This window comes from Cotesia glomerata, linkage group LG2 (genome assembly GCF_020080835.1).
Source record: "Cotesia glomerata isolate CgM1 linkage group LG2, MPM_Cglom_v2.3, whole genome shotgun sequence".
Lineage (NCBI taxonomy): Eukaryota > Metazoa > Arthropoda > Insecta > Hymenoptera > Braconidae > Cotesia > Cotesia glomerata.
In genome coordinates, this window is record NC_058159.1 from 31,359,148 (window position 1) to 31,376,879 (window position 17,732).

The following is a 17,732-nucleotide window of genomic DNA, read 5'->3' on the forward strand; positions in this document are numbered from 1 at the left end:
ATTATAAATATACAAATATTATATTATATATTATATATACTAAGTCCACGATTTAACGTGATATTATTTTTAATTAACATTCTCTTTAGTTCTACAAGTTATTTTAATCATCCTCACCATCCAGTTGAGCGTAATCTGCTTCCAGCGGTTGAAGCAGTGAGTATGTATCGTCTTCGTTGAATGTTTCCTAAAAAAATACAGCGGTAATATTATTATACAATTATAATTATTATTATTATTAATATTAAAACAAAGATAAAAAATAATTAATGATGAACTTACACTGACGTAATCGACCGCAGCAGGCATAGGATAGGCACAAGGCATGCACTCCATGCGAGTAACTCCGTCATTATCAGCCGTGCACTCGCAGTGCTGACAAGGACTAGATTGCGCTGTCAAGGCGACTCTTTTCGCGAATACATTCGCGAATTTTTTAATTGACGACGGCTTATCCAGCTGAAGTTTATTTCCGCTGAAAATTGTGCCATTGGTCTCAAGCGACAAAGGGGTGCAGTATCCTAGAGCACTTTTTGGCAATTTAACTTGTCTTCTCAGATCCACATCTCCCACCAAGACCTTGGCATCTTTTTTAGTGTAAGATTTTGTAGCGTCTAGCCCGTAGAATATTTTATTCAATCTCTGCTTCTTGAAATTAAAGTCCCCGTCCATGAGGATGTGAAGCGTAATGTCGTGTTCCAGCAAAACTTGGTGCAGTACTGAATAATCAAGCTGAAAAAAAATTTTTGTTTTTATTATTAAGAAAATAAGATAAATTTTGTGTCATATCTCTAGATACATAATTAAGAAATGACCTTATATCTTGAGAACTATTGACGTTTTTAAAGATATAAGCTCATCCCGATGTTACACTCATCGAGATCTTTCGTTTGAGTACTCACATCAATTTTTCATATATTTTATATATTTATATATATTATATATATATATGTATATATGAAAAATATATAAAAAAATGCCATGTGGGTATTCAAATGAAAAGTCTCGATGAGTGTAACATCGGGATGAGCTTATATCTTTAAAAACGTCAATAGTTAAAAAAGTACAATGCAATTTAACCAAAGTCATTATTTTTTTAAATAATTACCGTTTGATTTAGCGACTCGCAGTGAGAACACGGCATCAATATAAACGTTTTGGAAACTCCAGCTCTAAATACTAATTGAGAAGCGAACCCAATCGCTGAAAAGACATCCTGATTGCCGTCCCCGACTTTGATATTATCAAAGTAATTAACAAATCTATTGACATCATCGGAAAATATTCTACTATCCAGCGTGTGACTTTTCGGAGTATCATAAACACCATCCCCACCAAACACCACCAAAGACCATCTATTGTCTTTAAAATTATTTTCCGTCAACTCTTTATCAAGTTGCGTAACAAGAAGATCAATACTCCGGTTTTCCCTGATATTTTCATTGCATAATTTAGCCTCGACAATGAACACAACGTCCGTAGAATTGGGAACATTTGAATTTTCCAGTTTACGGAACTCTCCTTCCAGTACACTGGAGCCGTTGGTCATTGTGCAAGTAGTACATTTGTCCGGTATTCTCAGATACGTATCGTAGAAGCCACAAATTTGCATATATGAAATAGCGAGTGTACATACTTCGGACATTGATCTGGTATTCAAACAGGCTTCGGTATAATATTGCGGCTCAACGACCATAAAGCAGTCGTTAAACTCGGAACTTTGGTTCCCGAACAAATTTAAACAAAGATCAAAAGACTCTGATTTGCTGTAGCCGACGTGAGCCAGGTTAGAAGTCGTCTTTACTAACCCAGCTTGAGAAACTGACCAACTACCAGCGAAGCTGGTAATATCTTCAGTAACTCTACCATCAGATCCTATGGTATCATCCCAGCGTTCGTTGTTCATCGTTCCGAGCAACCCAGCAGTTTTTCCAAAGAACCAACCGGATAATTGGATCACACAGACGTCATACTTGAAGTTACACTTGAGTTTAAACTGATTGTTCTTCAGTTCAATTGTTACAATGCTCTCTTCTTGATAAACGAACCCCGTGGAATTCTTCAGCTCTGCTGGCAATCTCAAAACCGCATTTGAATCCGCGAATTTAATGCTGTCGTTAAAAAGATCCACGAGCAGACTCTGCTCTCCAATTGTCACTATAATTTTGTGATCAATTACCGAAGAATTACTTTCATTTGGCGAATAAGAAATAAAAACAGCGAATTGGTTGTCTATAAAATCATGAGCCAGCAGATAAGTTTCTGTCCCAGCAAAGTCATAATGTCTCCCATCAAAAGTGACGAAATGCTGGCGCCCAACAATCATCGCTTGAGCTTTGAACGGTGGCAGCCAATTGTAAGGATCACTGTAAGGCTTGTAGCGATAATAAAGCGTCCAGAAAGTCGTATTAGAAGCAGTGAAGTAATTTTGAACATCCACCAACGCGCGGTACTCAGGAATCTCCTGAAACTCCGGAGTTTGATTGAACGCGTGCCAAGACATCGGCAACTTTTGCTCCAAGCACATCAACCCATCATTGGGATCAAAAATAAACTTAGTTTTAGCTTCGCGGTATTTACTTTCAGCTTGAAGGGCAGTTTGACTTATGTCCATCAATTTTGAATGAATTATCTTAATCGCGTTTTCTATTTTACTCTGAATTCCAAAGTACTGATAAAAATAGCTCACTCTGTCGTAAATATAATGAATTTTTTCTAACGCAAAGTTTATACTCGGAAGCTTCCTAAGCTCCGCTATTTCAGCTGCTATTTCTTCGACCAGATCTTTAAGCTCATTCCCAAAAGGCACCATAGTAAAGTACCGCTCACGTATAAAATTTATTACAATCGCCGAGTACTTGCGTATGTTTGTTATAATATCATTGGCTTTTATGTCGCGGTACAGTTTGTCGACGTCCTGAGTAAAGTTAGTGAACCGATCAAAGTAAGGGGATTTTATCAACTCATTCCTACGGTCGTACAAAAAGTCCACGACTTCTTTGCTAGCTTTCCACAAAACGTCTTCAATGTAGTGCAGAACTCTCAAAAACATCGGCTCTATCATCTTCAATACTTTATCCCACTGCTGAGTTATCGCAAAAGACATCTTGTTCCACAAATTCTCCATGTACTTGATAAACGACACGTGCAAGTCTTTGATAAATTTATCATACTTTTCCACAATTTTTTCAATAATATTAGCAATCTGCGTGATAGATTCTCCTTTTAGAATCGCACTTACAATCTCTGTTAATTTTTTGTACCCATTTTTGACCGCTTCAATCACCCAGATAAGGGAATTGCGAATAGCTCGTCCAGACTCGCCCATGATTTCCCAAATTTCGTTCAAAATATTCGGAAGCGAGTCGATGTGGCTCCTCAGAGCTAGTTCATCAATAACATAAGCTCCAACAGCCATCAAATCCTTCATATAAAAATCGTTATTATTGTAAGAGTCATTTAAATAAACCTTGAGCCTATTTAAGTCCTCATCAAGCTCTTTTAAATTATTCCAATCTTCAACCAACATCTGCAAATCCTCTTGAGCATTTTCCCAAATGTCTGATGTGGTGCTGACAATCTCACTCCTTACGTAGTGCTTCCAGTAATCTAAGTCTTTATTAACATCATTGTAAAAATCGGAAAAAGTAGTTTTTACAAAGTTAGTCAAGTCGCTCCTCAATTCAGGCCGCCACTTGAGAGTAGAAGTGACCAGCCTTGAATGGTTCAAGCACAAATAAAAAGCAACATCTGAAATCACTAGATCACGCTCATACGTTCTCCAGATATTGAAAACTCCATTGCGGGCGTCTGGAATGTTTCCGTACATTCGGAGGCTTTTGGTTGAGTCAGGCGTGTAATTGACCATCAGCCAGGTCAGTTTTTCTGGAATATTCAAGTAAAGTGCTCCGGAGGCGTTTAAATCTTTCGGAGAGTCAATTATGCTGCCGTTGATGACATACTCTTTGTCCAGCGGGTAGTAAGCCAGATCTAGGTGCTTAGTAAGGTCGGTGCTCTCTCTATGATACTCCACTTGGTAATTATCGGGATCGAATCTCGAGTAGAGCTTGCCTGTTTCCTCTGGAAGATAACTGCGTCGGAATTTAGCATTGTGGTCCGTTTGTACAAAGTAGCTTGAATTTTTGTGAATGTACCCGTGAATATCAAGATCTAGCCTTGTTTGCGGATGCTTCCCGCTGATTACGTAACTCCACCGAAATTCATCGGGCTCACGTGTCTCGTTATTGATAACAGTGAAGAGCTTCACGAGTTTGTCGGGATTATCGGAGTAATCTACAACGAGGCTGGCGTTTAGCACAGTTGTCTTATCTCTTCTGCTTAAATAGCCTGTTACTGTTGCGTCTTTACTGAACCCAGGATGCTTCAAACTAAAAACAGCCATCTGCCTATCTCCGTGATCGTCGCTGTCGGTGACGTTTTTCCACAAGAATGCAACTCCAATTGTGCGCTCTCTTAAGCTACTCTGAAGTAATTCTTCCTCGTCATACATGTAACTAGACTCCTCCTCTGCGTAATTGCTAGCGGTTTTGTTCCAATGAAGCTTTGCTTCGGAGTTTAATTCTCCGGCTGCTATCCAGTAAAATCCGTCCAAGCTGATATTCCTCCAGGGATAAGAAATGTTTATGATTATAAATTGATTGTCGACTTCTTCAGTTGTCTTATTGATGATATTTAATTTATAGGCTGCCCAGGCATCTTCAGCTAGTTCTATGCGACAGTTATGATCGAATTCGCCCGGTAATACGCGGTAGTCTGTTATAAGATTGACAGTGCGATTTAAATGTTCGGCTTTGAATTGCATTTCCTGGCCCTCGTGGAATGTTTTAACTTTAGATTCTCCCGCGATATTGAAAGCTGTGCTATTGTCGAGGCGGTAGACATTGACACGTCTCCATTCTACTGTCGGGTAATTTGTTCCGGCGTTACCCGCGCTGTACGTGTATTGATTGACGTACGTAATACCGAGTGGTTGATAAGAATTCTCAAGAGTTATTTGGATGCTGTCTTTCTCAAAGCCCGCACGTGACTCTCCTTTCGAATTGTAACGAGCTATGACTATTTTTTCTTTGTTGTAAATTAAGTCCGCGTGACCCGTTGTCACTTGCGGACGTTTTTTGTAGCCGTAATTTAGATCCGCGATATGACGGGTACTAAGGGGTACTTCTAGTTGGACTATTCCTTCTAGATTTGAATCTAATCTTTCGCTGTGGTAAGAATAGTCTGAGTTGAACAATGCGCTTTCATTTCCCCAAAATACTTGGACAAATCTTTTGGTTTGTTTTCTAAAAAATAAAAATTGTAATGTAAGTTTTTTTTTAATAAAATATTGTAATAATAATTTTTTAAATAAAAATCTTAATAATAATTTTTTAAATAAAACATATTAAAAATAATTTTTTTAAATAAAATATTGTAATAATAATTTTTTAAAATAAAAAATAACTAAAAAACAATTTTTTTAACAAAAAATCTTAATAATAATTTTTTAAGTAATTTTTTAAATAAAACATTTTAAAAATAATTTTTTTTAATAAAAAATAAATTTTTTAAATGATTCTTTAAATAAAAAATTTAAAAAATTATTTTTTAAAATAAAATATTGTAATAATAATTTTTTTAAATAAAAAATAACTCTTAAAAACAATTTTTTTAATAAAAAATTATAATAATAATTTTTTAAAATAGAAAATAATTTTTTTAAGTAAAAAATAAATGAAAAAAAAATTTTTTAGTAAAACTTAATTTTTAAAAATAAAAAAATGAATAAATAAAAACAAAAAAATAAACTTACAACGTTGTAAGTACAATAAAATTGCAAGCTGCATAAGAGAAACGGGGCATCGGTGTCGTTACATTTAAAGTACCATTGATATTCGATAAACTAGAGTAAGAAATGTGTGCAGTACCCATGCGTCGCCGAGCTGGATAATAAATTTCAGTGTCTATAATACTTTCCTCGACTTTCTGCCCGTCGTAGTTGAATAAAATAATAGCTGTTTCTCCATTCCTAGCCTGAGGGGTGTACAGAGAGTACTTCAGCCCGATCCGCTTTTGATCGAAAGTAACATTCAAAAGATTATTAATAGCACTGCTCGGTAAATCATCCCAAGCAAATCGAACGTGGGCGTCTAGATTTTTTTCCGCCATGCGAATCTGAACCAAAAAAAGCGCATTTATGTAATCAAGATAAATGACCAAAGTTGATTAAAAATTTTCACTTACTGAGCCGTCTGAAACGTAATTAATCTTCGCCTTGGCGGCATTATATCCCACGACGTAAGTCGCGTCCTGAATGCCTCCCTTCGCGTGATAACTAACTAAAACCCGATGATCATCATTATTGGGCGGTGGAAGTCGAACCGCGATAACCACGTCGATGTTGTCATTATCGCGGTACCCCACGCTGGTATTCGCGGCGCATCTCCACAGTTCTTTCTCAACCGCAATGTCGAATCCCACATTGACATTTCGGAAAGCGCGTTGGGGATTTACAAAGAACAAATGAACATCAACATCCTTGTCATTCCTTCCGCCGCTCAATTTCAAAAACATGTCGCTCATGTAGAGAAGTTTCCAGGCTAGATTCAGGTGTCCATTATTTTCATTGAGATCGTGCTTTATTCTCATGTCCCCGCTGTGATTTGTAAGCAGGAGGTTGCCCTCAAGCTCAAAGTTTTCTAATTCTGACCACGGGGTGAGAACATTGATGTAGACACTGGTGTTTCCATTAACTTGAACGCTTGTAAATGCATTTAATTGGTATTTTTTAACCTCTGATTCCTTGGTTGAAGAATCTGCTTGGAGACTTACGTCCCAATTCAGCGGATTGATGTAGCTGAGTGATGCACTGCCGTTTGTAGACTCACTTGCGACTTTTAAATCCAGTCCGTACTTTTCGCGAGTAAGGACAAAATTTATGGTATGAGGTTCTTCTTGTTCTTGTTCGTTTTCCGGAGTTAGAGTTATCCGGGCATCTAATTTAGAAGTCTCCGGGTCTTTTCTAGCGACGTTGAATAAACCCTCGACGTTATAAATTTTAGATGTACCTAAATTTATCAATTTTCCGGTAAGTTTATTATCTGAGTCAAGCAGACCGTCAAATCGACAGTCGAAACCCCGAGAGTCTTGAGGTCCTTCGAAGTCAATATCGATTGTGCCGTTAGAACGCAAAGCGCCCGATAATTTATACTCACTTTCAAGATATTTTAATTTCGACTGCACGGCCAAAGTTTTATCACGTGATAAATTATTGTCATAGTTTACGTCGAATTCAATATTTTCCAGAGGTACTATCCACGTTTTAACTCCGACAAATAATTTAACATTGTCTTCGGATTTAATGTTCCACTGCAAGCGTAATTGACACCGATTTTCTTTGTCGTTATCCATTTCAATGCTGCACTCTAAACGTTTTTCCGCTTCGAAAAAGTCCTTTTTAAGATCTATCTTCACCTTGGGAATGCTAAAATAGGGCGAATCGATGCTGGTGGTCAGAGAGCCCTCGAAAAAGGCCTCCTCCAACTCCAGAGATCCCGCGAATTCTGCTTTACTCTCATTCGTTTTAACAGCAATACTAGTTTTATAAGTACTTTCGTCGAGCTCAAGTGTCCCCTGAGCGTCTACATACCCAATAAATATCGTCGGAGTATTGAATATTATATGTAACTTGTGGATCTTAGAGTCGTCCTCGTCGTGCTCCATGTATGAATAATTTCCCCGAAGACCAGTTTCAATCCACGTCGTCGAGTCATTTTTATTGACCCGCAAATTCATATCCAGCAAGTAGACCGAGTTCTCCATGTCTACTTTGAATACGTACTGAGAATTTACTTCCGATGCCCTGGTGAACGGTGTTTTTATTTCGAGCGTATTCTTCATATCGAAAAAGTCCTCCATCACGAATCTATCCTTCAGAGTAATCGCGCCCTGAGGAATACGAAGTACTCCGGCGACTTGATACATCCGTCCTTGCTTGTCTAAATCCAGGGAACCGATTATCGGTTCAACTATTGCAGCGTTTATCTAAAATTAGTTTAAATAAATACGTAATTAAGAAATTGCCTTGTATCTTGTGAACTATTGATATTTTTTTAAATATAAGCTCATCCCGACATTATACTCATCGAGACCTTTCATTTGAGTACCCACATCATTTTTTTCATATATTTATATAATTTATATATGTATATATGAAAAATATATTAAAAATGCATGTGGGTATTCAAATGAAAGCTCTTGATGAGTGTAACATCGGAATGAGCTTATATCTTTAAAAATGTCAATAACTAAGAAATGACATTGTATCTTGTCAACTAATGCGATTTTTAAAGATATAAGTCCATCCTGACGTTACACTCATCGAGACCTTTCATTTAAGTACCCACATCAATTTTTCATATATTTATATATATTATATATATTATATATATGTATATATGAAAAATATATGAAAAATTGATGTGGGTACTCAAATGAAAGCTCTTGATGAGTGTAACATCGGGATGAGCTTATATCTTTAAAAACTTTAATAGTTAAGAAAGTACAGTGATATTTAACAAAAGTCATTGTTTAATTAAGCAAAATTTTATATATTTATTTACACAATTCTCGGCAGTCACGTAGTGACTGCAGATTTCTAGTAATAATTCATTGTAAAAATTAATACCAAACTTACCTCGACATCACCTCGCCAACTAAAGTCATCATCTTCCGGCTCAAAGCTCAATTCAATGAGTCTTTCTTCCTCGGAGAGCATTTGAAGCGGAGAAAATTTAGGTCCGGCGTTAATTTGAACCCCGAATTTAGTTTCGACAATCCTAATAGAAAATTCAGTGTCCAGAGCTCCAGAAAAGCGATTTGCTTCATCGCTTTTATCAGTTAAAATTAACTTAGCCACAACACCGCTTTCGTGAAGTCCGTGAATCGGGGTAAAAAGGACATAGCTGTAGTGGAAATCAGTAAGATTGTTGTAGTGCCAGACGGCAGTAAATCCCGCAGTGATATTATTATACCCAATCCTAAAGTCAGCTTCTGTTTTAGCCAGTTTGGTGATTAACATAAATTTCTGCAGCGCTTCAATTGGAGTAGACAAGCGAAGCATGACATTAAAGTCATAACTGGTCGCCGTAAAAAGCTGACAAAGCGCCTCGACTCCAATCGGGCCCGAGGGCAAGACCAGCTCAGCAACAACATGCTTATTGCGCTCCGACAACCCGAACCTTCCTCGGACAAACGAGTACTTTTCCAGCGGAGTTGTGATGTTGAATTGCACCATAGACTCTTTTATGCGCGTCAGATCGCCCTGCAAGACTCCGGTGTACCTTCTTGTGTCTATTTCAATACTCGAGTACCCGTCAAACTTCCAATTGGACATCATCCTCATCTGGCACTTGATATCTCCTGACTCGTAATTATCAAAGGGCGAAACGAATCTTAAATTTCCAGCGAGAGTGACATTGTCCTCAGGATTCACAGCTTCATTTAAATGCCAGAGACTCCTCAAGTCTATAACTTTGTCCGGGCTGTAATTTACGAGGAAATGAGAGTCGAAAGTGGTGGTGCTGGAGTCATGAATTATTTTATGCGTTAAGTTAGTTGTTATCCAGCCAATTGAGTGAACAGTACTCGTTAATCCGCAGTCAGCTTTCCACTCGATAACATTTTTAGTTTCCTGAGAGCTAGAGTAAATTTGAATTAAGAACCGCTGATTGTCTTGCCAATTAATCCCGCAGTCTGCTTTAAATTCCTGACCCGTCCAGTGGTACCTCGCGTTCAATGAAGTCTTCTTCCATTGTTCGTAAGGCGTCAGCATTTGGCTGTCAAATTTGAAGTAATTCTTCCAGTTTTTCGGGTCGTAGTCCGCGTCGATGGTAATTCTTATGCTCTTGGTCGGGTCCCAGTCTATGTAAGCATCTAGGACGTAATTGTGTCCCTGGAGAACGCCGAGGAAACAAGAGCCAGTAAATAGTCTTCCGGGGTAAGAAATCATAGCTGTACCAGTTAGATTGCGCGACAGCGTCAGATGATCTTGATAAAATTTATTGAATTGAAGGAGAGTAGTAAATTTCATCGCTGGATCTCGGTTGGCGTCCCACTTTAGTTCAAAACCAAATTCCTTGCTCGTATCTTGATTTATAGCCGTCGCGATCAGATGAACATCTCTCCAATTGTCAAGATGTAACTCCAGTCTGACTTCTCTTTCTACGTCTATATTTGCCGTGACAGCGTAAACATTATTCTTAAATCTCGCCTCGGCGTAGGTCAAGAATCGCGTCAAAGATATAATTGAGTTCTGATATTTTATTGCGTATTTATCAGCGTCTAGATATTCTACCACAACGTCTAATTTGGTATCGACATGATCGCGGTAATATTTGCAATTAAATAAAATGTCTTGAGACAAACTCGGTGATCTTAAGATTAATTTAAGATTGTGGCTTAGGATGCGGCGTTCGCTGGTTATTACTGATCTATCGGCATAAGTACCGCGAATTGTCGCATTGTGTCCGCTGAACCAAGTGCCCGCAAAGTCGAGGTCGTATTCTCCGCGAGCTTTTTCTGTGATACGGACGTCAATTAAAAGCGAATCTAAATTCGGGATTGTCATATTCGCGTGGCCTTCTATCGCGAACATAGACCCACGAGGAATCACTAAATTTACTGCCAGAGTTATTTCTTTTCCCGGAGCGTACCTAATCAATAAGTACGTTTTAGAAGTCGGGCCAATAGAAAACCGCTGGATGCCAATTTTAATGTCAATATTCTGAATCGGTTTGCTGATGGCAATAAATGCATTCATTTTAGCTTCTTGACTCTGAAAGTATGCTTTAGAATACGTCAAAACTAATTGAGTCGTCAGCTTATGACGGTCGTCTTTCAAATGCGGCTTTCCGTTTATCTCCATATGCAGCTCCAAGTGACCCAGAGCTTGCTGGTACCACGTGTCTATTATTGCATTCAATTCTGGATAAGCGCTGGACTGTATCTTCAAATTAGCTTCTTTGTGGGTTAATGTTTTGCTCGAGCGGTTTGTTATTGCTATTTCTATTTGCAGAGTTTCTTTATTCATATTCTTCAGCTGGTACTCGAGTCTTACATTGCCGGTCAAACTTATGTTTCTCTTCATAATGTATCCGCGTACTCGGCTTTTTATTTTCTTAGTCTGGAAATTCAGATCTATGTCACACTGAGTCACGTTGTTTTTATGGATATTTTTTACTGACCCTGTAAAAAAATATGAATATAAGTTTATCGATCGATTAAATATTTATTTTAAATTTACCTGATAGCTCGACTATTTTTTCATCGTTTACTCTTACGTCGAGTTTTGGTAAGTAAGTAAATCCATGGTTACTCGGCTTTCTTTGATATCCAATGTATCCGTCCAAATGCTTTGTTCCATTAATATCCAGACCAATATTGATCATCGTCTCATCTTCAGTTCGCTTGTAAGTACCTGAAATAAAAAGTTTTGCTTTATTAAATAATGACTATTGTTAAATCGCACTGTACTTTTTTAACTATTGACATTTTTTAAGATATAAGCTCATCCTGATGTTACACTCATCAAGAGCTTTCATTTGAGTACCCACATGCATTTTTTATATATTTTTCATATATACATATATATAGTATATATAAATATATAAAATATATGAAAAATTGATGTGGGTACTCAAATGAAAGGTCTCGATGAGTGTAACATCAGGATGAGCTTATATTTATAAAAATGTCAATAGTTCACAAGATACAATGTCATTTCTTAGTTATTGAAATTTTTTAAGATATAAACTCATCCCGATGTTATACTCATCAAGAGCTTTCATTTGAGTACCCACATGCATTTTTGATATATTCTTCATACATACATATATATATATAATATACATAAATATCTAAAATATATGAAAAATTGATGTGGGTACTCAAATGAAAGGTCTCGATAAGTGTAACATCGGGATGAGCTTATATCTTTAAAAATATCAATAGTTCACGAGATACAAGGTCATCTCTTAATTATCTATTTAGAGATAGAGTATTTTCGAATGCAGCCTAAATGCTTATCATCCTAAATTGACTATTGGTGAGAATGATATAGATTAAGCTGTAGTTTATTTTTAAAAATTACAACAAACCTTTCGCTACAAGACTATTTCCTGCTGACTTAAGTAAAACACTGACATTCCGTGTTTTGGCGTCAAAACTAACAGTCGCGCTGGATTCACGGTTTATTAATGACCCAGGAGTATCAAAAGCTAATCTCAATTCGCTATCAGTCTAAAAAAACAATAAAGTAATGAAGAAATAGATAGATAAAGTAGTAGATAAAAATAAATGAATAAAAAATTACTGGTGTTGCATTCCACGTGTATTCAAAAAGATAACTCTTAGCGCTTGGATCAGCTTTGATGATAGATGTACGGAGGAAAGTAGGACCATTCAGAAAGAAATATGGCGCATTGGCAATATCTGTGACGTTTGGAAATTGATAGTCGAAACAAAGTTTTAAACCAATTAATTGTTCAACCACTGGCCAACTGCAACTCGAATTGGCAATGGTTTTATATTTATTGGGAAGTTGTATATATGTCAACGCCGGATTTTCCGTAATCTCAGCCCCGTTCCCATTCACAAGAAGAATATTACTCTGTATTGTGAATACTTGTAATTTACGATTCGGTACTTGGAGATTTAGCCTGACGAGTTTGATGCCCTGAATGTCCAGGTCGACTCTCACGGCGCTCGAGGAGTAAACATTGCTTACTAGTTTCATCGACGCACTTTTATAAAACGCGTCTACAGTCATCTTTCCCGTTACATCAATACTCACACTGGAATAAAATAAATATCAGAACAAAGTTTATTTAAAAAACTAACTAAAAGCAATAAAATAAATCTATAGTACCTTGGAGATAAATTTCCAACAAGTTGCATTTCAGTATTTTTCATAAAACGCTCGCTGTCCAAGAGCCCGGAGAATTTAAAGTTACAAGCTCCAGATCCTGATAGATCCAAGCGGACCGGTAAGCCCGCGGTACTCGGAACAATATAACTTGCATCTAAAAACATTCCTGTGTACTCGTAGTGGATTTCCCGACCAGACAATAAATTTCTAATCTTCGCCCAAGGATCAAAAGAGGCCAGCGATTTGGCTATTTCTTCCTTGCCCCTCAGCATCACAAACTCCAGCTCATTGCCGAATATTTTGTAGGAAAAACTGACCCGCGGGTCATTGAAATTATTGTCTATAATATTTGGCAAAGTTTTCAAGCTCTCCCAATAATTTTCCGCTTCACCGGCGGACCTCAAACTCCTCAGCAGGGTATTTATGTGCCGGGATATTTCTTCATTGGCAAACGGTCCATTTGGTCCAAAAAATCTCTCAATGTAGAACTCCATACCCTCCATTCGTACGGTCGCCTCGATGACATTGACCGATTCTCCGAATAAGTCAAGACTTATATTAAATGTCAGCGTTCTCGGTACGAATGATTTAGATGAAAATATAACGTTCGCCTGGAAGGTACCGCCAACATTGTATTCTTCGGAGAAAAATGATTTCTCGTAATTACGGGAGTATTTTCTTCCATCGCTGTTGAACTTATCGCTCAAATCCCGATCGGAGAGCAAACTTTGGACCTGAATTTTCGTCGGCGATGACGAGGCAATCAAGTTTGTCAAATGGCTCCAGACAAATGATCCAACTGAAAAATATTTTATGAAAATAAAATTCTGTAATTATTTACGGCGCATTTATGATAAAAAATGTCTTGAAAGAAAAAAATGAAGATTTCGATATCTTTTTTGCCTTCAAAAGTTCGAAAAAATGTTGGCTCTCATGTTTTTGGATAAAATTTCTATTTTATCTTTTTTTGATGTTTTTTTTTTTTGAAAAATATATAAAAAAACGAACAATTAAAAAAAAAAAAGTTGAATATCACAATTTTCAAAAAAAATTTATAAACTTTTTTTTTTAATTTGTTAAAATTGTAATAATAAATTTTTTTTTTTTAATTGTTCATTTTTTTATGTATTTTTCAAAAAAAATATCAATAAAATAAAATAGTAATTTCGTTAAAAAAAATGAAAATGAAAATAGTTGACCCCATTTGTAAATATTCAACTAAAATTCTTAAGATAAAAGTTTATTTTCTAAAAACCAAAACTATTTACCCTGATTGATAGGCTCCTCTTTGAGAGTATGCTTTATCGTTTTGACAACATTATAATCAGGACAGCGCATCGCTTGTAAATAAGAGGCAATTCGTATCTCAGGTTCAAGGGTGACATTCCGATAGTAGGGAAGGAAAACACGGTCACGAGTTTTCTGGCAAGAAGGTAAGCGCCGATGGGCGTCAATAGCCGCTATCCTTGTCTCCATAGAGATAAATCCTCCTTTGTTCTCCATACAAACCTCGAGCTTATCTAGCAGTCCATCTCTTTCAAGTCCCATGTTCCCAATGGCTTTAAGAGCTTCCAAAGTCTGTAAAAATATTCAAATTTATTGCCCAAACATTAATTCAAACCTCCTAAAAAAAAAAAAAAAAAAAAAAATCTAATAGAAAATAAATCGGCTATCTATAAATACCCACTCGTTTTATTTCTTCGTCATCGTGGGCTCGGGGAGCGCACCCGGTCTCAATGGAGGATTCCAGGTGATCGAGAAATCGATCTATCCCAGTTCCTCCGATGCTCAAGCAGTCATCGGAGTGCAAAAAGCTCGGATGCTGTCTTTGGCTCGCAGTATTTCCGATATTGTGGAGACAGAATGCTCGAACGACCGCCGAGTAAACGAGATTTAAATGACCGTTCGCGTCTTCACGCCCGAGCTCCAGCAAAGGCAACAATGCCGCGACCGTCGAAGCATCTGGTCTTGGAATCAGAGCTATTGCGGTTATCCAGGACTCGCTCCTCTCCTTGGTGATTGTTTTCTTCAGCATTGCGTCACGCATCACCTTAACAGCCGCGCTGGTCCCGATAAACGGAAGCGCATCTAGGACATGCTTCCTTCCGCCCTCGCAAGTTCCTTCCGCGCGGACCAGCAGCTGAGAGAGTGACAAATAATCGAGGAACCGGGCGGAATGCACGAACTTGCTGAAGTACTCCGAGAATGCTTGCTCGAGCTGACTGCTAGACCCGAGAAGACACATGTTCTTCAGTAAATCCCGCGTCGTTCTAAGCTCTCCGTGAATCGTTCGACTGGAAAAAGCAGTCGCTGAGTGGTCGTACAATAAATTCGTGGGGATTATTTTAGGATTTGCCGGCTTGCTGTCTTTAGCTTCATCATCTTCCCTGCTTCCAAACTCGTTCTCTTCATCCTCGGCGTTTAAATCAGCTTCGACTTCTTCAACCAGCACGAGGCTTGAGTGAATTTCTGTCCTCACTCCAGTGTCGCCACTGGACAGCGGCTGAAGACGATGAAACTCTTGACAAGTCACTTTTTCATAAATATTGTGGTCCAAAACAATCTCACAGTCATACTGAGAGTCGACCAGCGCCGTTTGGGTGTGAGTTCGAGGACTTGCGTAAGTATTAGACTGAATTATAGACAAATGTTTGCCTCTATTGCTACAGCCGTTCAAATTTTTGCTCTTCTTGATAATCAAACTAGTCTTGCGCGCCTCGTGAAGACGATAACGCGTGTCGCAGATTCCGTTTACGTCCAGCTCGTCTGTGTGATGGTCCACGTCGAATCTCTTCATGGTATTTTGAAGCATTGACAGAATCCCTCGCTTGATATTTATCGCCCAAATCGGGTCCTCGGAATTGGGACACAGCTCCCGGACCTGCCCGTCTTCGAACGCAAATCGGAGACTGTAGTGCTCCAGGGCTTCTTTGAAGTCCGCTTCAGACCGATCTGGGAAATCTGCATCGTATTTTCCTCGCGTGGCATGACGGATACTTGTTTTGGTCACTCGCAGCTCTGCTTCGCAGGGGGTTAGAAATTTTAGAGATATTGTAGACTCAATGTGCAGCTCTGAGGTGCTGGATCCATTTCCTAAGTTTATGTTCACATCGACTTGATGCTGGTATTTATATACTATTCCTTTTGAGTACTTGAACTTTGCTTCGCTGCCAACTGAATTAATTTTTTTTTTTTTTTTTTTATTTAATATAAATAAGACTATTTGTTTATTTATTTATTTAAGAAGAAAAATACTTACCACTGCATTTTGTCCGGCCACAAATTTGAGGCTCGTGTGCAGCATCTGAAATAAAAATCAATGATTAATTACATTAAAGTAAGCAGTTGCTTGACAATTTTTTTATTTTATTTAACAAACAAATTTGTTTTAAAAAATTATTTAAAAAAAAATTGTATTTTTAATTTTTAAATGTCCATTTTTTTTTGCCATAATTTATTTGTTATAAAAATTTTAAAACTAATCAAATATCTGCTAAATTAATTTTCATTTAATTGCAATTAAATTAGCAGTCGCTTGATCATTTTTTTATTTTATTTAATAAACAAATTCGTTATGAAAAATTATTTTTAAAATTTCTACATGTCAATTTTTTTTTCTAATTTATTTCTTAGATAAATTCTAAAAATTATTTAATTTTCATCAATGATTAAAATAACTTCCTGGAAAGAGATCTTGATGAAATGTTGTTTGTCAAACTTTTGATAAGAAGTTACACAAGAAACTGAAAATGCGCATTAGTTTATTGTGAAATTCAGAGAAATAAAATAAAATAAAAATAAAAAAGAAGAAAAGAATAAAATAAAATATGAAGATGATGAATAATGTTACCTGAGTGGAGTATTGGAACGTTGAATACGAAAAATATCAGAAGTAAATAGATGAAAAGTCTGTTGGCCATTTCGGGTGATCAGTATCACGACTCAAGTGAGAAGTGAACTGCGCCAACTAATAAGGGCGACTGATTGACTTGTACGCTCGAATAATCTGTCCAGTCAAATCATCGGGAGAATAACTAAAATCCCTGGTCTGCCTGTTGTCCACACACTATCCGTTAAACAAGTACTTCCTGCTGTGGTAGAGAGTATTGGGAGAATGCGATGCGCTTAACGTAGATCATCTACTACCGCTCAGAATCGTAAAACTGACAATCTGACCCGACAGTTTAGTAGTTTAAAGGTCTCTGAAGCTGACCAAGGGTCTGAAAGGCCATCATCTTGCTGATTAGATAAACTTTCAGTTTTACCGAGAATTCAAACGCTTCGATGATTTCATTCATCATTTACTTATTTATTTTTCCGAGTCATCTTATTTCGAGGATTTATCACCAATAATTGGTAACAACTCTGATATTATGTAATAAAAAAAATTATTTCTTCCCTAAAAATTCACAATTTTATTTCTTCACTAAAAATTATTTTAAAATAAATAAATTTTTTATTTCTTCTTTGAGAAAAAAAACATTCTTGTTAAATTATTTTTAAAAATTAATTCAAAATTTCTTCTTATATTAATATTTAATACATCATCTTCAGAAGAATAAATATAAAATTCTTCTTGCCAATTTTTGTATTGACTATAAATATTTTTTAAATTTGCCACTTTTTAATGACACTGAAGTTGACAGATATTAAAAATATTTTTTTTCGAATTTTATAGCTATTAAATTATTATAAAAAAATTTAATTAAAAAGTTCCTTAATAAAAATTACAAGTGAAAATTTTTAGAAGCATTTTTTTATTGTAAGTGATTTGTTAAAAAAATTTAAAAAATTGACAGCTGACGGC

General features: G+C 36.8%; 1 protein-coding gene across 1 annotated transcript; it reads right to left on the reverse strand.

Annotated features, from left to right (window-relative positions):
• Window positions 1-51: 51 nt before the first annotated feature.
• On the reverse strand, window positions 52-17,086 carry LOC123258460. Its single transcript, XM_044718463.1, has 14 exons — window positions 16,776-17,086; window positions 16,185-16,229; window positions 14,613-16,099; window positions 14,194-14,503; window positions 12,926-13,724; window positions 12,371-12,851; window positions 12,156-12,297; window positions 11,303-11,476; window positions 8,696-11,244; window positions 6,244-8,043; window positions 5,813-6,174; window positions 1,109-5,303; window positions 283-732; window positions 52-187 (listed from the first exon to the last, which is right to left on the reverse strand). Exons 1-14 carry the CDS (start codon window positions 16,843-16,845, stop codon window positions 104-106), a joined length of 12,948 nt encoding a protein of 4,315 aa, XP_044574398.1. The 5' UTR covers window positions 16,846-17,086; the 3' UTR covers window positions 52-103.
• Window positions 17,087-17,732: the final 646 nt, after the last annotated feature.